This window comes from Astatotilapia calliptera, chromosome 8, assembly GCF_900246225.1.
Source record: "Astatotilapia calliptera chromosome 8, fAstCal1.2, whole genome shotgun sequence".
NCBI lineage: Eukaryota > Metazoa > Chordata > Actinopteri > Cichliformes > Cichlidae > Astatotilapia > Astatotilapia calliptera.
In genome coordinates, this window is record NC_039309.1 from 18,628,606 (window position 1) to 18,650,628 (window position 22,023).

Genomic DNA, 22,023 nt, shown 5'->3' on the forward strand with positions numbered 1-22,023 from the left:
CAACTGCCAAAAGCATAAAACCAGTTGGCCGTGAAGGGAGAAGGACTAGATAAAAGACACCCGTGGATGAGAAGAGATTAATAATAACTACCGATTAAATGCAGAGTGTTGTATAAACACATGAGAGTAAAAAGAGGTAAGTGAAGAATTAATACTCAGCTAACCTAACTAAGTGGTCACCTGATTACCTGATCCAGGCCTAACTATAAGCTTTATGAAAAAAGAAAGTATGACCTAATCTGAAAGTAGAAATGGTGTCTGTCTCCCAAATCTTCTGGTTCCATAGAAGAGGGGCATAAGATGGGGCAACAATACTCAAGACCTTGTATGTAATATTAGGAAATACACCAATTGTGTTTGTACTGATATTACATACAATACCAACTGTCAAGTATGCTGGTGCTTGTTTTGCAGCCTCAAGAACTGGGCATCTTCCAGTCATTGAGTAGATTGTTCACTCCTGTGTATACCAAAGTGTTTTAAAGTCAAATGTAAGGCCATCTGTTCAGAAGCTGAAGCATGGCCCAAAATGGGTTATACAAATCTACAAGAAAAGAAAATAATCAAGTCATTGCAATGGCTCAGCTGGTGTGCAACCTTTAACCCGAATACAATGGTGAGCTGTAACCTTAGGAGAGCTGCGCATAAATGAATGTCTGCAAACCTCAGTGAACTAAAACAATGTTCTAAAGAATAGTGGCTGAAAATTTCTATACAGCAAAGTGAGTAGAGACAAGGATGAAACGATTACTTCAGTGTTTTGCTGCTAAATGTGGTTCCACAAGCAACTAAATCAAAAAGTGAGCTCAGTTTTTCACAGGATCTGTCATATCTTGCTTTTTGGCATGACCACAATATTTGTTTTCCACAGGTTTTGTCAAAGATTACTTAGTTTTTTTTCTTTGTTTTTTGTTTTCAAGAATCATCCATCTGTGTGTTCATTTTTTCCTCTTTTAATGAAATGTTAAATCTTTCCTGCATAAACATCTGCTCTTCAAGGCAAAATAAAGGCTGAGACCAGTGCTTAAAGCAACAATAAGATAGGGATGAATTGGCAGATCCAGCAGAAGAGCTTGAAAGAAGAACTTTCTAAATACAGGCAGCATGTTATTTGACATCTCACTGAACCAGGAAATAACCGAAGCCATCATTTGATCACTCCATTGATTCTCTCTTTTTGATTTCATAGCCTTCAGGGCTGGAAAAGCCCTCGTTTTATAAGCCAGGATTAAGGACTGTTGTTTTGCTTTCTCCGTCTTACCGTCGTACAAATTAGAAAAACACATTTCCTATGCCTGTCTTGGAGGGTGGCCAGTGTCTTCACATGCCAACTCTACATTCCTCTGCCAGGGCAGGATAAAAGCTGAATAAATATTGTCTCTGGTTTGAGCGAGAAATACAGCAAGAGGGTCTTTTCTTGGTTTGGCAGGGGCAGAAAAAAAAAGCGCATGTCTGCCCAGTACAATGGGGCAATATGTAAAGAGGTGTTCATCGCACATAAACACACTGTTTATTAATTCCATCACCGGCAGTACAGAGAGGGATTTTAAAATTTGGTTAATGACATGACCTTACTTTAATGAACCTGATTCTGTTTTATTCCTGGATTAAATATCAGGCTGTTTTTATAAAAAAAAGAGAGAGCTGTCTTAAAATAGTCACGTGCCCATACAATTCTGCATCACGTCCAGCAAATGTGAAGAGATTTTTTTAACTATCACTGTAATCAGTTACTAAAATCAACAAAACATGACTATTGGGGATTTCCCAAAAACAGGTAGTCTGGAACTAAAAGCAGGATGTTTTCCTAAAATTAACCACATAACTCTGATGTTGAAATCCATTAAACACAACATCAATGTCACTGATTTTAAAAAGAAGCTTACCCTCAAAACTTTAATATATGACATATATGAGCTTCTATTTTCACTGCTCCTCCTATAATACCCCCAAGTATACATGGTCCAAAAAGGGAAATGCGAGGGCTGCATTAGGGTTGTGTATTTTGCTTCTTTTCCAACACTCATGAAGGAAGAACACAAGCTCAAACACGTGCACGATGCACAATCGCTGACATGTTTCGCTGTTTCTTAGCGCTGAAAAGATCACAGAGCACCGATATACTTTTCCTCTTCAAGTGAGTAGCTTTTAAGGTCAATAAAGTCAAACTGCTGCTTATGGGAAACATGAAGCAAGTGACCCAAAAGGGACTTCAGATCACTTTGTGCTCATGTAAAAGCTGCATAGCCAAATCAATATTCATGGCGGTGCTAAAAAGCTTTCACTATAACACCAGCACCAATTTTAAAAAACACAGGAACCATGCATTTAAACCTTTTCCCTTGACACCTCTGTTTTGCCATGCCTCTTAAACTTCTACTCAAACTATTTTGGTATCAGCGCCTCTTCGTTGAGGGAGCGCAGAGGCCGACGAGGGAGCTGAAGAAAAAGGATGCAGAGGAAAGAGTGACAGGCTGTCTCTGTGGCCGTATAGATGTAAAGTGAGAAAGAGGTTGACCTTCCCAAGTAAACAGACTATGGGCTGTGTCACATAGTTGGCATGCACACAACTATTCCATCAGCTCCACCATAAATGGTAACAGTCTTAAACAGCACAGGGAGCTAAAACAGACACCCTCTCTTTACTCGTCCAACCCGCCCTCCACACATCACCCCCTCTATCCCATCACCTCTGAGTCCTAACACTCCCCTTATCCATATCCAACACTCTATTTCATTATCTTTTTATATCTCCGTCTCTGTGTCGCATACAAATTTACATTCACTGCTCGAGGGCACGTTCTGCTGCCCCTCTGCACACAGAGCATGTGTGCGCTGGTTCAAGTGTTTGTGTACGTTTTTCTGAGTGTGCATTTAAGAGATAGGAAACAGACAGAGGGGTTCTGTTATGTGTCACGGACAGCAAGGCTGAGGCTGTAGCTCTGCACAGGGGGCTGCAGAGTAACAGTAGGTCTGTATTTTGAAGGACGCGCATATGAATCAATTGGACCTGTGGTTTACATTTCAGGGGTTAAGTCACATCTGCACATACTGTACATATATGTGAATGTGTGTGTGTGTTCATTTGGACTCATTCAGTGTGTCAGATCCTTTTATATGTCTTGAGCTAAAGAGTAATTATTTGCAGAGCAGTATTTAAAGCTCATGGCTCATGGCCAAAAGTATTACATCTGCTATTTAATCACTATAATGGGTAAATATTCTATAGAGAGATGAAAAACAAAGTGGGCCTTAATATAATTTGAAAAGAATTATGCTGTAAATGCAAGACATGTTTCAGGCAGTTGTTTCAATCTGCCAACTAGCTGAACTAATTAAGCAACAAAAAAAATCTTTAAAAAACAATGACATATCAGCACTTTACAGAGTGTAACTTTAATGGCTAATTTCCCCCTCCATAGCAAGCATAGAGGAGCAAATGAATTTCTTTAAAAACTTTTTTGAAACTATTTAGATTTAAAGTTATGGACGTGGCTGCTTTGGCTTCCTTGACTGACAGGTGTGCTAGCATATTAGCCAATAATTGCTAACTCTGTTATATTAGCTTTAGCGTATAACTCTGTTATATTAGCTGTTAGCAGCTTTTCTAGCACTTAAATGGATTTATCTGTCAAAAACACATGCTTGCTTTGAGGTACAGCCCATCCAAGAAGTTTACCTTTTGAGTAAAATTCAAGTATTTTATTAGTCAGGCACTTTTAGACAGGCTATATGTTTATGAACGCTGGTTGCTAACCAGTCTAGCTAGCTTTAGCTTATGGGTTACAGTTGTTACATCCGTCCATTATATTGAATCTATGACCATAAACCCTCTTGTCTTAGTCTAGATATATTCTTGTAAGATTTAGAAAAAGGAAAGACTTGGGCAAAATTAGCTACATGCCCCACTTTTGGTGTTTATAAGAGCGCCAACAATCCAGCTGAATTTAGCTTGAAAAACCACATTAACTGTGCAACATGCTTACTCTAAGGATTTTTCTTCAATTGTACTATTGGGACATTGGCGTGAAAAAAAAAATCCAAAACCAATAGAGCACAACAATGTCTTTGCAACTAGCAACAGAATATGTGGCTGAGACATTTCAAAGTTAGCGGCAGTGGCTCTGGTGAGCAGATATAAAAGGTGGGATGTGAGACAGCTACACAGTTTTCGTTTGAAAGCATTTCAAATTAACTGCAGCCCGGCCATTATGTAATGTGTTACATTGTGTTTAGTAAAGGAAGTAAATCTCATACTGAAAACAAAGTGTGACACTCAGTTAAAGAGCTTCTGTGCTCACAGTCTCTGTCTGCCTGACAGCAATATCCGCTTTTACTGACATCAGAGCCATGAGTAAGAAAAAAGTGTGTTTAGGGTCTGAACTTTTGCCTCACACAAGTTAGGTGTATATATTTTTGTAACATTGCCAAAGAAATCAACTGAAAAACACAGAAGATTAAGGATATGAAACAACAGAAGTTTTAATATGTTGCATTGGTTTCAATACCTTTCCACAAAATATGTCTTTTCAAAATTAAAGCATACCCATATTGATGCCCTGCTGTGGTATTTGTCCTGCGTATAGAATTATGGATAATAAACTAGTGAGAAAAATGGAAATTACAGTTAGTCTGGATCTTAAAGTGAAATCCGCAAATACAAACAAACACAGCTGCAAAGTGAAAGCATATTCTCTTCTATCTGCTCATACTTTGCATACTTTGTGATTGATGAGCACGTGCAGTGCATTTATTTCCAGCAGACACCCTGACGGGCTCTTTGAAACAGGTTGCGCTTCGAGTTGAATTCACTTTGCACGTGTGTTGTAGTCGTGTTTCGCATGTTTGCCTCTTCATCAATTATTCATCAGTGTGGTTGTTTCATCTTCATAAATTCTCAGCCAGAACTCTATAACCTCATTTGGAGACGAATTAGACACATAATATCAGCTATATATTATGTGTCTGTGTGTCTCATCTATTTACAGAACAGAAGGGGGTACCAGAAAACGGGTCAACGTGATCGATAAGCTGTCACACTCAACGCAGGTGAAGCACTTTCTTAAAGGTGTAGTTTTTCTTTCTTTCTTTTCCCCTCAAACACAAACTTTGACTTGCAAACAGCAGATGATACTATGGCAGTTCTATGATTTGTTTGGATTACATGCTATATCCATAATTATGACATCTACATTGTCAAAAAGCATCAGCCAAAAAAACATCAGATCTCAAGGAGAAATATATATAGTGATATAGTCTGGGCATGGTTTAAGGAACAAAAGAATGCCACATGATTGGATTAAAAATGAAATCCCTGAGCTCCTGGACGGTCTGAGGTGCAACCTGGAAGCATCGGATGGACCAAAGCATAATGTCCCAGGGTTGTTCTATTGAATGTATTTCAGGCAAACGTGGGGGAAAGTCAATGATTTCAATTGATCAGTTCCTTTGTCCTCTAGGAACAGTCTGCATACTCTCACCACACAAGGTGGAGCATTGTCATAGACCAGGAGGAACCCAGGACTCACCGCACTAGTGTAGGGTCTGGTGCAGTGGGTCTTGCCAATAGGTTAATGGCACTCAGGGTTGCCTAGCCTGTAGAGGTCTGTGTGTCCCTCCATGGATATGCTTCCCCAGACCATCACTGAAACCACCAACAAACTGGTCATGCTGGACAATGTAACAGACAGCATAACAATTTCCATGTATTCTCAAGACCAGAACCTTCTCTAACATGTGAAAAACAGGTCACCAGTGATGCTCCTGCCATTTCTGGTGTTCTCTGGCAAATGCCCATCGGGCTACACGGTACCAGGCAGCGCGCAACCTATTCCTCTGAGCACAAAGGAGCAGGTACTGGTCCTGTTGGTGGGTTAAGGACCTTCTATGGCCCTGTCCAGCTTTCCTAGAGGAACTGCAGGATGCAGGTATTGCCTCGCTAGCAGCCGTGACGCTAACCTTAGCCTAGATTAACAAGGGATATTTCTCATTGTTCCTTTCGTTTCTTTGTGCAGTGTATGATGCATCCACTTTGTCTGAGCCACAACCCATATATTATTGAACACATTTGTTATTTAATCTAACCAAAAGTAAATACAGAAATTCCCACCGGGAAAGGCTATTTTAATCTCTGCTCTTGGGATTTCTGTTCATCAGCCAATTTCAGTAGATACTTTCATGTTTAGAACACGTCCGTGCGGAAGCGGTTGTAGCTAATTAAATATCCAGCTAATAAAACAGCTATTTCCTCATTGGAAAAGCTTATTCTTACCATATGGAGAGTGGAGCATTCATCCTAGATTTTTGCTCAATTTTTGCTTTCCCATTTGTTTCCCAGACTTTGAGAAGGTGAAACGCCGTCTCCAGGACACCAATATTTATCAAATCTCCAAATTTCTCTGTTTACTTTCGGTCAGACTTGGAAACAAACACTTGAAATGATTCATATAAAAATCTAGATCTTGGAAAGCTTTGAGGACATTGTGGTTTTCGCCCCTCCTGCTGAGTTTTTCTGCAAACAAGGTGAAGAATGCAAATCAACCACAATTATCCATCCTTATCCACTTATCCAACTTGGGGTCACTGGGGGAATTGAAACCTACTGCAGCTGTCATAGGGTGGGAAGCAGAATACACCCTGGACAGGTCACCAATCAATCACATGGCTAATCCACAATGACTTACACATGATTGAGAAATACGTAATACACACACACACGGCAGAATTATCCTCATTTTGAAAAAAAAAAAGTATAATAATAAATATACAGACAGCAAACCACAACAACAACATAAAAGAACAAATGTGTTTGAATGTCAACAGGATGTAAAAAGAAATATTACTGAGAAGCAATGATGATGTGTTAGTGGCTGAGTCAGCGTTTCAGTTATTTTACTTATTTATTTTTGTTTGTGAAGAGAAAAATAACAAGGTGAAGCAGCCACTGTGGTTGAAAAAGAAGCCAATATATAAATGTCAAAAAGTGCAGTTCCTCTAATGGCATCACTTGACTGTTTCTTAAACATGAACTGCATTAAAGATGGAGGCAGCCACTATGACTTCACCTGCTGATGGTGAAAGGCCTTTTTGGAGTCACCATCTCGAAAGCTTCTTTTGAAGTGAAACACAACAAGCAATTTAATGGGTGGATCTGAGTGTGAGACTGAGGACTGCTTACTGATTGGTTAAACAATGGTCAACGTTTTCCTATAAGCGTTCCTAAATCTTTTTTTAAACCAGTGGTCAGCCATGCTGGCCACTAAAACAACAACAAGATTAGGGCACTTGCATCGACTTCATCTGTCTGAGGAGTACAGCCCCATAAACCTCCATGAGAAAGATCCTTCCTGGTACACGGTTTATCGTCTGTAGTTCTGTTTTCTCTAAAGTTTCCCATGCATGAGCTAATCCAACTGGTATAGCTAATAATGCCCAAGCTCTATTTGATCATCCAAAGATGCTGACATCCCAATTATGAATATACAGCTCATGACAGCTCAGTGAGACAACTGCATCCCATTTCAATAGTTCAGCTTCCCAACTGCCACTAAAGCTCATGAGCTTCAAGGATAATGCAAGACAATCCATAACTCTGTTAGACACAAAGCATGTTATCTTGTAAGATAAATGCCCTACAATAATACAGAGAAAAAAACCCAACAATCAGATCACCCCCTTAAGAGCAAGCACTTGGTAACAGTGTGAAGGAAAAACTCCCTTTTAAGAGAAAAAACGTTCGGCAGAACCAGGCTCAGGGAGGAGCAGCCAACTGCCGTGACCGGTTAGGAGTGAGGAGAGGAAGACTGGACAAAATACATGCTGTGAAAGAGAGCCAGAGATTAATAATAACTAATGATTAAATGCAGAGTCGTGTGTAAGCACATCGAGTGTGAAAAGAGGCGGGTGAAGAACAAACACTCATTGCATCATTGGACATCTAACCTACAGAGGGAAGATTTAAGGTCACCTCATCCAGCCCTACCTATAAGCTTTATCAAAAACAAAATTTGAAGGCTAACCTTAAAAGTAGAGAAATAGTTTCTGGGACAACCCGGTAATAATGAAATCCAAAAGTCCAGCCTAAAGGTAATAAATGCATAAACTAATGTTTCAGCATCACTCCGAGACAGGATGTTTCTAAATGAAATGAAACATTTCAGTGTGGATATGTTTTAAATTAACTTAAAACACTTTATTTTTTTACTTTCTAATAAATTGCACATCATGCTGACTCCAGAGTTGTTACAGGATATAATCTGAAGGTGTTTATTGCAGTTTAGACAAACCAGCAACATTTGATGAGGATATTTATGATTTTGTTTAACTGCCTCCACATGACGAGAAATTAAATAATCAGAAATATTGTCTTTTAACTTTTGCACTACAGATTGATTTGTTCAACCTCATGAAAATGCTTCATCTTCCTCCAAAATGTAATAGACAAAATATGAACTTACACAGTACTAAGTGCAGTAGGTGAAAATTCAGGAGACTTTCTGCCCGTCAAACTAGTTTTAACAGGAAAAATGGCAGCATGAGGTACACACTCAAAACTCCAGGAAGAAACTTGGCTGGAGGATGTATGGAAATTGAAAGGCAGCCTCTCCTCCATATGGACAGAGTTACAGAGGAAAAGGAGGCTTAGTGATCTTTGTGGCTATTGGATGTCGATGGGCTTACAATCAATGAAGCGTCTCACTAAAGTCTTCAGCTGCCTGTCTGGAGACTGGAGGGATCCATGTTACCCAAACTAGAAAAGAGCACTTGAGAAAGAAGTGAAAAGGTTGAAGAGGACAAAAAAAGGCAGGGGAGAGGCTGACGCAGAACAGAGAAGAAAGGAAATAAAAGAGGTGGAGGTGAACAAAAGCGAGCAAAAAGTGAAAAAGCAAAAAGAGGTTGATGGAGGCTAATAGGTCTACAGAGGAGGAAGAAAAGAGGAAGCAGTACAACCAGAATTAGAAAAAAAAAGCTATGAGCAAGAGCACGAGAGGAAAAGTCAGGAGGAAAAAAAACGATGAAGGGAAAGTAGAAACTAGAAAGCTATAAAACTTCCTGCGTGTGCGTGTGTGTCTCTGACATCTGGATATGTTTATAGGCACTGGGTCAGTGACCGAAAGTAACCCCCTAAAACCTGGCTAGGCTTCAATCTCCTACTACACACCCACACACACAGTACTTGTGTCCCTAGTGTTATATAACTTTACACCAAAACCGCACGTGCCAAAAACATAACCCAACACAATAGCCTCAAACACAATACATACCCCAAACCTGAAAGCTGCACTTGGCAAACTTCTTTATGTCCTCTATAAAAAAAATACTCATGAGAACATCAGAGGAGGAAATAAGACACCACAAGACAACTTTTTTTCCCATTTTAGTAGAAATTGAATTGTAAATCATGAACGCTAATGCAACTAATATCCAGGACTAGCATTTTGCTTTGCCAAATACCTTTTGAAATGTATTCAGTGCCTGTATGGAGTTGGCAACAAAAATAACTGAAGAAGAATGGAAACAGATGTTTAATGAGATTCATGAAGCTACCAATCTTTAATTTTGAGGGAATTTGCTTGGAAAATAAACATGACACAGTTGTTGACCCTGGAAATTACTTCTAATTATAGCAGGAGTTTAAATTCTCAACACTAGAGAAACTGTAGTGAAAGCAATGCAAATTACTGGCATAATATTTAGTCATGCAAATGATCAGAAACCAGTTTGTACAGAAGGTGTTTTTTTCTCTCATATATAAAGAGTACAGTTTGTGTGTGTGTGTGTGTGTCTATGAAAATAATAAAGCTGTACTCAGTGTATGCAACACTTTGTGTTTTTGTATTTTAATTAAATTTCTTTTTTAATGAACTTTAATATTAGCCGAAAAAAATGTGTTTATTAGTAAAGGTTTGGTAAGGCAAAAAATATCAAAACATAGATGATAGAAGTCTTGAGCAACCTCTCATGTCTTTATATTTTGCTTTAATTGGAGATTATGTATTATGTATTGGAATTTCAGGAGCGGGACCACGCCTCCAAACGCGCTCCTTCCGGTTGTCATCTATATAGGTTCCCCCCAGTTCTGCAAACTGTTCATTCTCGTTTACGTGCCCCACCCTCCCTCCCTCCTTGTTCTCAATTCTTTAACTTCTTCACTCCTATTTAGTACATGGGGATCTGCCAGGCCCAGGAGCCGTCGCCAGTCCCCTTCGAAGCCTTCTCCAAACCGCAGCTCAATTCATGTCCAAGCATTCACCTTTACCTACTAAAACGCTGTCAAACCTAAAATGAGGACGTGGGCCCAGCTAGTGAAATGCTATTTTGTTTGTTAAGCCACTTAACAATAACTCATTTAAGTAGAAAAAGGGCAGCTAACTCAAGGGATTTAACCACGCAGGTAGAGTAGTGCAGAAATGGTTGTCGCACTGTAAGGTTCTTTTCTCTCCACGGAGCAACACTGGAGCTCTGTGAGAGTGACCATTGGGTTCTTGGTCACCTCCCTGACTAAGGCCCTTCTACTTCAATTGCTTAGATTGGCTGGGTGGTCAGCTCCTGGAAGACTCCTGGTGGTTCCAAACTTCTTCCATTTAACTGATGATGGAGGCCACTGCGCTCATTTGGACTGCCAATGGTGCAGAAATTTTTCTGTACCCTTTCCCAGATCCGTGCCTCGTTACAATCCTGTCTCAGAGGTCTAACGGACAATTCCTTGGACTTCATGGCTTGGTCAACAATGGGATCTTATATAGACAGGTGTGTGCTTTACCAAATCATAACCAATCAACTGACTTTACCATAGGTGGACGCCAATCAAGTTGTAGAAACATCTGACAGATGATCAGTGGAAACAGGATGCACCTGAGCTCACTTTTGAGTGTCACAGCAAAGGCTGTGAATACTTTAAGTACATGTTATATATTTTTAATATAATTTTTTGCTTTGTCATTATGGGAAATTTGAGGTGAAAAATGAGCTGAATCCATTTTGGAATAAGACTGCAGCATGACAAAATGTGGAACAAGTGAGGCTCTGTGAATACTTTCAGGATGCACTGGGCCAGTACAAAGAACCAGTATGAGCATTTTCCTGATACCTCTTTTAAACTCTGTAACCTCAACAGAAATCAATAGACTCCACTCAGAGAAATCATCTGCAAAAGATCAAATGTTATACTGACACAGAAAAAGAGGATCAGTTACATCATTACTAATAGACACAACAGTATCAATGCCAATAAAAGTCTGCAGTACAACTGCATTAATATAAATACACACAGTTGGTTGGAGCTGTGACAAAGCACTTTATGTGCTGCATATTTGACAATGAAAAGATTGACTGTAACTTAATTAACAGACAGCTTAAGAATAAGCTTAAAGAATGACTAAGCTCAGTGTGACCACTCATTGCGTTCAGCAGATATCCTTTGTTTTTCCTCACAGAAACTTAAAACAGACTGGATTCACACCTGGGCAACATCTGATCATACTGAATGTCAGACCATATCCAGATGTGGTCTTCCGAGCATGTTGGATGTATTTACACCTTACATTAGCATCCATTATTCGTAATCCAGACTAGCTATCGCTAGCGCATGTTGCATGTGAATATCAGGTGTGAATTGGGTCAAAGAGACAGCAGCGCAGGGATAAAAACAACCAAACAGCAGATTGAGAGGGAAAGAGTGAGAACATCTGACGTCAGATGTTGCTGGGCCTTCCCTACCCGTTAAATCACCCCTTTACTTTCCTCCCTCTCTCACTCTGTCTCTTTCCGTTTTCTCTCTCACATGGCTGTAATTATGCTCATGTAAACAAATGAGACCAGAGAGAGACATCAGGAATTCCAGTTGGGCCTGTGGGAGCGGTGTTGCTTGCAAAATCGCACAGAATGACACACGCACACACAGAGGATGTACAAGTCAAACTAATACTCTCCTACAATCGTTCTCTATCTGCGTGACTATATGCATCAGGATACTTCACATTTCCACAGAGAAATTTTTCAAGGCATTTGAATATCACAGCACAGCAACTGCACATCCTTTTGTTGAAGAGAAAAACACATTAACTAACCTGCTCATGGTACTCGATTCCCATGCTCAGAGTATTGATCAGAATCGCAATCATAATCCCTCGGCCAAAGTACTTGCTGTCCACGATCTTCCGGAAAGTGTCGCACACCAACCTCCAGAAGTGAACAACCTTGGCGGCCGTTTTCCCCAGCCTCTGGTGCTTCTTTTTGGGCTGCCGGCTGTCTCTTCTGTCCCTGTGGTGGAGGTCCTGAGTGAACTCGTATACCCCATCACTGTCTGAGTCTCCAGGTGTCTCGTTGCCCTCGGTCCCGCCCTCCGATTCGTTGGCCAGGGCCTTGGCGCAGTAGGGGCAGCTCTCAGGGTCTAGTGTCAAAGCGGCCGTGTCCATGGCGCTGCTGGTGGTGCTGAGGTCACGGGCTGACAGCTGGCAGGAGAGCTGGGCTGCAATGGAGTAAAAAAGGTCAGATGGAGAAGCTGAGGCAGAGAGAAGGGTACTGCGGTGGAATCAGCATGATTTTGATAAATTACTTAAATTAAGTGGTTTGGACAAATTGTCAGATCCAATGAAAGAGATCGGTTGTGAATGGGAGCATTTTTAGACAGTTGCGTGTGTATCAGGAAAAGTGTGTTTGACGGTGATGGGCAGTGTGTCTGTTGTATGACTAATGCCTCGTCTCTACAGATTCTCTGGCCGCTAGCCAGCCTTTTTCCACCACCTGTACAACCCGAAGAGACCTTAACTGACTTTTGTTTGGCCTAAGACATTTTTTAAAAGTTGACCAAGAGGCAAAAAAAGTTGGCTGGACATGAGGCATTAACATTTATTGACTCTAATTAGCACTCTATCTGCTTGTCATGAAAAGAGCAAAAATCTCTTTCTGGACAGTGTTGTAGCTCGAGGCTTAGTCAGAACAAATCAATACTGCACAGCGCCAAATACATGATTGTAGTTAAAGGAACACAACCACTGGTGTGTTACATCATTTCCTTCAACACCAATATGGAAATTAGCATGGGCTGAGTAAATGAGATAGCAGTGTTTCCCACACAAAGAGTCTTCTCGGGCAGGCTTTCCAGGTATATGAATGGCACCCCAACTACAGTATGTGATGATTAATTTTAGCATATTTTGAATTCTTTCTATCTGTCTGAGAAAACAATGTCATCTGTGATCGATTTACTGCTGGACCATTCCCTGACTCTTATTTTGTTCACTTGCTTGCTAGTCCTGGCCTTTCATGTTTTCTCTGCCAGCTGGCTCCCCGGCCAGGTTACTGTTGTCCTCCAAATCGTTCAGCTGCTACCCCAAAAGGGATCTTATCCATAGCCAGACATACTCCAACTTCACTATCATGGCCTACAGCTGGCAATTGTAGACTTTGTTCTGGTCTGGAGGACCACTGCAAACAGGATGGCCTCTCTAAATACAACCTGCACGTCGACAACTGGTTTGTGTGCAGCCATGCCGAACTCAGAGGGTGCAGAGCAGAAGGGCTACCATTTACCAGCTGCAAAACATGATGGTTTAGTTCAACCGTGTGAGACCTTGGGATCATATCAACTCTCTGTGGATATCAGCTGAGTGGCATCACGGACCGCCACAATAGCAACCTGTCCAGTGAGCCAGGTTGTAGGGAAAACACATGAAGCACCTGGGTTAAGCAGTTAGCAGTAACTAAACTGTCAAAATAAGAGTGAGAAGATTATCCACGAGTAAATTAATTGGAAAATTAAATCATATCAAATCTAATCACTTGTACTTGGTCAGCCAGTCATATATCAGGGTAGCTCACTCAAGTAAATCTAAACCTGTGGATATTCTATTTTTTTCTCCTATTCAGCTCAGCTAACACACAAAAATGTATCTGCATCTGCTGCCTCATTGTGTGTCTACCTGTTGGACTGAGCGGGTCTACCAGACTCGATGGCCTTCTGTCCTGGGGCATTGGTGGAATATTAAGGTTGATGTTCGTCAGGGTGCTAGCTGCAATGCTCCCTCTTCTAGACTCGGCGAGAGCCCGAGCTTGAAGGGTGGGGTAGTTCTTAGGGCCTGGAGCAGCAAAGGGCACAGAGTTCCTCTTAATGGCCCTGGACTTGGGAGCCGGAGCCAAGGAGAAGAAGCCTGGAGCAAATCCAGAGTTGGTGTTGAAAATGCTGCAAACTGAGGATGAATCAGCAGCAGGACTGGACAAAATCGCAAGGTTCATATCAGAAGTTGCTGCTGTCACTGAAGAGGGTAGCGCCACGGCAAGATGCCCACTTCCAGTGTTTGCTATGAGAGTTCCCCCGTTGTTGTTATGAGCCCCACCTTCTGCCTCCCTACTGTCCAAACATCTGGTGCTCCCTCCTCCCCTCACACTACCATTCCCTAGATGGTAGTGGTGGTGGTGCTGGTGATGATGATGCATTATGTGGTGAACTGACACAGACCCCTGCCTGGAGGTCTTTCTCCTTCTCCTCTGGCTGTGGCTGCGTTGGATATCTGTGGCTGGGGGCGAGGCAGCAATGTGGAGCCCAGCACGACGGGCCAAGAGCCTGCAGATATGGGCCACTTGCTTGGCCCCCTTGCGGATGATGTGAACCAAGTACTTGAGGAGCTCGTCATAGCAGGAGCCTGGCTCGGATAGGGATGCCAGAGTGCTGGCGTTGGACATGAAGCGCACTCGTTGTTCCTTCATCAGCTGGCTCTCCCTCTGCTTGGTCTCTGAGAACTGAGTGGCAATGACCACCAGGCACAGGTTGATCATGAAGAACGAGCCAATCTAAGGGGAAAGAAAGAGAGATGATATTGTTACTGAGGTCTGAAGAATGAAGACTACAGAGAGAACGTTGTTTGAAAGATGTGTTGACCCAGGTAGTTGTTAGCATTAGCAATTAGCTCTGCTAATCTGAATAATTCAGCTGGACCTCTACTTAATGTTATGCTGTTGGGGCTTTTTCAGTTATGTTACATACTATGTTACTTAGCATCTGTCTACACTTGTACAGTTTGTGGATAGAGATTACCAAGCTTGGTAACCATTAGCTAATATCTTAGCACCCCACCCTCTTGTCCAAATATGCTAGCAGCTGCAAAAATTTTAATATTGAGGCTTAAACCATTGGGTCATATCACAGTATTTATGTCCATCTTGTGTACAGCCTACATTCACACATGATCGGTGGATGCTCACACCCCCAGTTGACCCTCTTCTTCAGTCGTGTGCAGATATACTTACAATGATGAGCAGGATGAAGTAGATGAAGTTGTAGAAGGAGTGAGCATCCATCACAAAGTACATGATGTCCACCCAGCCTTCCAGGGTAATCACCTAAAAATGAACACCAGGAGTTAAGTACATACAAACATAAAAAAAAAAATTGAAAGAAGAAACCAAATAAAGAATGGAATTTAAAAATAGAAATTGAAAGAGGACATATTTCCCAGTGCTATAAAAACCAGGACTCAGCATAAGAGTAATCCTCCAACATTTATGTTGTTTGTTTTACCCCATGCAGGCTGAACATCTTCAGTCTGGCTCTCTAAAAATACCCGTCCCCCAGCAAGACAACTATGACTGAATACTCTAACAAAATGTTATTCAGATGATGTGAAGATAGCAAAGAAATGGTGTGGAAAAAATAAGCTGCAGTCTGATTGTGCGATGTTGGTGACCTGCTAATCCTCTAAGCCCTCTTTCTCTGATAGACTAGCCCAGGGGTAATTAGGCTCCATTTCTCCCTCTTCATCTCCATTTTGGATTACAGGATTGTGCATGGGCCAAATCGTACTGTATGTTGCCACTGCAGAAAAACTATTTTGGTATCTTCAAATCCGACCATTTGTCCTACCTGAAAGATGGCGATCCAAGCATAGCAGATGTTATCAAAGTTGATGGCTCCCTTGAAGGGGTTGATCAGACCAGCAGAGCAGTTGGTATAATACTGGTTCCAGTTGACGCAGGTGGTGTTGTCAGTGCTGTTATAAGAGTCAATATCCAGGGTGCACTCCAGGCCCCCCTCCTCATACAGCTTGGGAATCGAGCTACAGTCCCTCATGCCGTTGTCTCGGGGTTGAGAGCAGATGAAGGGGTTCTCGTCGTCGTTTTCAGTGTGGTAGTACTTTCCCAGCTCCAAAGACAGAGGGCTTGCATGAGGAAGAAGGGGAAATATTAGTATGGACTTCAGATTGCATTAACTCACAGAAAAATCAGGACTAAATTAAAATGGCAGTGAGTTGGCCAAAAGACCCCGCAACATCAGACAGACCCCAACAAAACCCCAGCAATTAAATAATCCAGAATCAGGGTCAGGGAGCTGCAGCTATCTGGTGCAACCAGTTGGGAATGAAGGGAAAGACAAGAGAGCATATTTTAATAATCACTAATGTTGGTTAAACTTCTATATGCAATAGTGATTTATAAGTATATGGAGAGCAAAAAGAGCTGAGTGAAAAAGAAACAGTGATGAGAAGCATTCAGGCTTTGCAGCATAACTAGGATATGTACATCTGATCCAGCCCTAACTATAAACTATAAATAAGCAAACCACAAGAAACCCTACAATTTGAGAGTGATGTGTCAAATTTGGATGTTATGGTACTATTAGATTTTTTAAAATACAACGGGGCTTGATTATTCAAATCCTTGTATATGAGGAGAAGGATTTCAAAGTCTGTTCTGGATTTAACAGGGAGTCAGTGATGCCCATGTTCCTAATATGGGCAGAATATACCCTTTACTCTCACTGTTAATACTCTTACTGCAGCATTCTGAATCAGCAAAATGGTTCTTAGAGAGACTTTAGAATGACCCGATAATAATGAATTACAATAGTCCATCCTAAAAGTGATAAATCCATCAACTAGTCTTTCAGCATCACTCTGAAACTAGATTTCTTTTTAGATTAAAATATATGTGCAAATGAATAAAGGAAGTCCTACATAGTTGTTTAACATGCGCACTGAAGGACATATCCTGCTCAAACATAACAGATTTCCTCAAGTTTACTGAAGGCTAAAGTAATGCCATCGAGAGTAAGTACCTGGTCAGATGCCATGTTTCTAAGAGGGCCGAGTACAATAACCCCAGTTTTGTCCAAATTTAGAAGTGTTGGCACACAGCATTGAGGATAATAACACTGGAGGAATTGCTTCCATAAACTCAGTTACAGCACTTTCAGAAAGACTATTGTATTATCTACTGTATTTAAATGTATTTCCCAGTGCAGTGTAATTAAATTACAATTATGTGTTTAAATTACACTCTGAGTTGGGTTATATTCACTCTGAAAAAACCCAATAAAGTGTAATAATTTAATGAATCTGTGTCAAGGCTGTCAGCATCAGCGTCTACATGAATGTTAAAGTTACCCAATATTATTCATTTATCTGAACTTAACACTAAATCTAATAAAAGATAAGACAGGTCGATCATATATAAAATAGACAGACATATAGGGTTGTAGAAACAATACTACAAAAGTACTGCAATTAGAAAGAATCACATATTTTAGTCAAAAATGCAACTATTTTTATTAATAAGAGTAAAACCATGTTTTTTTTCTTCTTTCAAAAGTTAGAAAATCTCATACTAAATGACTGGACCTCAAAAAGTGAGGCAAATAAGATATATATAAATTATAAATGATTCCGAAAGAATTATCATCTTAAAAGTAATGCATAAATTTGAGCAGCTGCATGTTGCAAAACAGCCTGACGAAATATCTCAGGTTAAATATGTGACCTTGAATGTTTCCAAGAAAAAAAAAAGTCCAGAGATGTCTTTCCTCAGGAAATAGTCTTTTTCACATGTATTCAACTGCAGCCTGCATTTATTGTCATAATTGGCGGGACATTTCTAATTTTCCTAATGGTGTTCCTTTTGGACTTTATTATAAACCCAGCACAATTTTAAGTGGATCAACTTCAAAATCCCAAAGTCTGCAGGTTTTAAATCCATGCAAACACTACAGCAGCTGATTCCACTGATTAACACTCATGCAAACAGATTGGAGTAAATAATCAGTGAAGCTAGCTTTAATTGTGTTTGAAATATCCAGGGCCAAATACCCAGGGAGAACCCAGTGTGCACTGGATGAGTTGGATATACAAGAGAATTTGCCTGCTATAACACATCTTGGCATATCTGTTGCAGAACACTCGCCTGTCTGGAATAACTGGTGTGTGTCTGGTGACTCTGTAGTATCTGGCTCATCTGTCAACACACATTCAGTTTTATTAATTGCACTGTAGCATCACATGTTTTGTGTGACTACATATCCACTTATCCACACTCTCTTATTTATATATTCTTAAAATCTGTTTCCCACTTTGGGATGATCTACAGGAGCACTTATTGCTCTGATGAGCTCAGTATGTTGTTCGGTCGATTTATCACACCCTGACATGACGCACGGGTCCACTTCAATAGTCTCGATCATACTAATAAAGAGTTACTGTCAACCAAGCTAACAGCCTGTGCCGAAGCACTAAAATATGTATCAGTGATATGCATTCAAGAGAAATGGATGCAAGCATTAAAACAGTTATGTTTATGACTTTGGACATTAAAAAAATGACTCGGCTTAGGTGCCATTTTTCTATTGCAATGATAATGATTTTCAAGGTACAAGAGGAATGTCTAAAAATTGACAATGATGATGAGAAAACGAGAAAGAGACAGAGGGAAAAAATGCCTGCATAGCAAAGCCATTATGCATGAACTTCAATTATAGCTGTGAGGAGTTATACATCGAGAGGGAACGATGAGGGCAGGAAGATACAGGGAATATGAATAAGTCATTGGTTTCCATGTTCTATATGCCTGGTTCACATGACGTCTTTCTCATTATTCCCAGGCTTGTCTATCCCATTCATCAATGTGATGAGACTCTGTGATCACAGACCTTTTGGCGTAGTTTAGGGTGCTCAGTCAAAGTTCACTCCCCAGATTGACTTCGATCTCCTGCAGAATTATGCTGCAGCAATAGCATCACTTTTCAAGAAAAATAATAAATACATAAAAAAATCCTTCCAGCTTGTGGACCTTTAAATTATTGAGAGAAAGTGGTTAACATGAACCACAGGGTTTAAATCAGCAACACTCACCTCATTTCTTCCATTCTCTACAAATCTAGACAGATAAGAGGTTGGGAATACTGACGACTGATAGCTCTTTCTTGTTGAGTATAAATATCCATTATTAACCTGTAAATAACTGATTATTAATCTGTATCGTTTACGATTTGTTTCGATCAATTTAAAATATTCATATTAAATATTTTAGTGTCTATTGATGTTAATTTTGCAGATTGAAAAATGAGATCTGTCTATTAAAGATTTAATAGAAAGCTTGGCTATTTGTCTGGGTCAAAACTATTCATTTTTTAACAATTAATTGTACTACTACTGTGACATTTGCATAATAAGAGTTGGTGGTTTAAATTCTTAATTGTGCTAATGCAAGTGTGGCTGCATAAAGTCTACTAGCAGTCAATTAGTTACACTTCTTGTTCTCACTATAGTCTCATCTTTGCATGTAGTTGAACAATTTTCAGCCTGTAGAAGGAGGATATATCATTACCATTTTTAGCTAGCTAAAAGGGCTTATTTGGCACTGAAGGTAAAGTAAAATCTAATGCAGGTTGTGGTATTGTTCTCTATACAGGAATTGTTTGATTGTTGGTTTTCTCTGCATTACTGTAGAGTCTTTTCCTTAACAACACAAAATGCCTTTAAGCGACTGTTGCTGTGATTTGGCACTATATAAATACAATTTCATTGAATGGAATTTGGACAAGAAAGCACCAAATGTGTCGAACACCTTGAGAGAACCGTTGTTGTGATTTTGTGCTATATAAATGAAATTTAACTGAATTAAATAGAACTGAATTGAATATAGACAATGCATACATGAGTACAGTAGAGATGGAAAGCATGGTACTCACAAGGAGAAGTTGTCTTCGACGAAGCAGCGGTTTCTGAGCAGGCCAGACCACAGCTGGACACCCACTATGCCAAATATGAAGAAGACGAAGAAGCACAGCAGCAGTACATTACCCAGCATAGGCAAGGTGTCCAGCAGCAGGGTCACAAGGATACGCATACCTGAGAGAAGAGACAAAGCAAAGGTCAAACATCTGTGCAGCACACAGTAGATCCATATAGCTGCATTGTGTGGATCAGGTCTGTTTGAATGGAGAATCCAAGCACTTTCAGTTAAAGAGGCACTGCAGAACGTTTTTCATCGCTGCATATATCCTAGTCAAACAAGTACCATTCACACTAAATGCTGCATAAATCCTGTTTTAACAGACCTGCAGGGACAAGTGCAAAATTTTGTGTTTTATTCATCTGATGAAATGACACACTTTCCAGCAGATGCCGAAGTAGCTTTTTTCAGTTTAATGAAAATGAAACAAAAATGATGAATCACAGAAATAACAGCCTGTTACATGTCATAATCTAGTAAATATAGCCGCTCTGCGCTTTATGTTTTATACTACCAAAACAGGGCTTATTAAAGGACTGTCAAAACACGGTCATTCATTTTAGGAGACGAAGTACAGTGCTGTGGGTCACTCGTAAACAATATGGGGCCCTTGACAAACAGAAATGATTCAGTGTGTCAGTTTCTCAGGATGAAATTTTTCGCCAGTAAAAAGGTTTTCAGGAAATTGAAATGAACAACTGTAGACCGCCATGTATAGCAGAATTTAATTTTGCCCATCCATTTTTTTAATATATAAAGCACTGCTAATAATGACTTATAAATGGCATGTTGCACTGACAGGACCGATAGCTTTTGTTTTAGTTTTTAGGCTTTTTCCACATTTTTGATGTGAAAAACATAAAGAACTGGGATGGAGGTGGGTTGCAAAGAGGCTTGCAGGTGTACAGCAATGTTGGGCAAGCTAAAGCAGCCAATAACTCTTGTTAGAGTTTCCATACAAAGGTATCAGCAGAGCCAGATTGATCTTGTTCTGCCTGAACTGACTCTATGCTCAACAAAATTAACATCATGCAGTTTGACACATAGCTAGCTACTGCCTTTTTATTCCACACATTGTTTATGTTTGCTTTTTTGACAGAATCTAATCACTACATGGCCCACAGTACAACTCGAACACAACGTCTGTTCACAGTAGTATCCGATGATTGTTAATAAAACACTAACTAGGCATTATAGACACTAATATATAGTGTATACACACTACAGTAAGCCCTAATTGGTCCAACACCAGATTGCCAATGTGACAGTGACAATGTCTTTCCAAATTTAGCGAGATGCTATTTAGAAGTGGTGCAAACCAACAGCATGTATTGATCATCAGTGAAATATGTCAAAGTTTCTGCTGCTGAAAAGTACTGTAAGTGCTATAACTGTCCACGATGACACTGGTGTAGCAAAAATCCAAAGTGACATCCCAGTCAGAGCCCCGGACGGCATAAATGCTTAGTAGTTACTAGAAACCTGTCATTTCACTGTGTTGGTGTGCTTAGCAACACCCTTTTAAAATAATGTTTAAAAATATATTTGGAGAAGACACAATGGTACTGAGTCAAGCGGAAGTAGTTAGCAGTCTGTGAAAGTACCAGCAGGACTCCTACAGTTTGTTCTGAATTAAAGCCACAGTAAAAGACCTGCTTTATTGCCTTTCATACAGTACATCTCTAAATCTGTCTGCTCTGGACAGTGTTCCCTCATGTTTCTGACAACACACACACTTCCTACCGCCTACACACTCCCTCTGCTAACTCTGGCTCTGTCCCTCAGATTTTGATTTGATTTTCACATTGATTTTCTCACTAGCTGTATACTATCCAACCATCTGTTAATCTATCTTACCTAACCTTGTTCAGTTCTCTCTTGTTTTTGCCAATGTGTAATCTCTATTCTCCATCACACTGCTTTGGTTTCCCCTTTTCCCCTCTGTGTCTTTAGTTCCACCTCTGCCTGCCCATCTCTCTGTCTCTCTCTCTCCTTCTCTGGCTGTGTTTTTGAGTCAGGCGTTAA

The 22,023-nt window shown here is 40.3% G+C and overlaps 1 protein-coding gene across 12 annotated transcripts in view; it reads right to left on the reverse strand.

Moving 5' to 3' along the window:
- The window catches only part of cacna1g (calcium channel, voltage-dependent, T type, alpha 1G subunit), a 335,496-nt gene that overhangs the window by 119,330 nt on the left and 194,143 nt on the right, over positions 1 to 22,023 (reverse strand). For all 12 annotated transcript variants that reach the window (XM_026177284.1, XM_026177281.1, XM_026177275.1 and 9 more), the window contains exons 6-10: positions 19,955 to 20,114; positions 15,860 to 16,154; positions 15,247 to 15,339; positions 13,923 to 14,790; positions 12,069 to 12,469 (exon numbers count right to left, since the gene is read on the reverse strand). In XM_026177284.1, the coding sequence (XP_026033069.1) occupies positions 12,069 to 12,469; positions 13,923 to 14,790; positions 15,247 to 15,339; positions 15,860 to 16,154; positions 19,955 to 20,114 (1,817 nt within the window). The remainder of the gene's footprint in view (positions 1 to 12,068; positions 12,470 to 13,922; positions 14,791 to 15,246; positions 15,340 to 15,859; positions 16,155 to 19,954; positions 20,115 to 22,023) is intronic.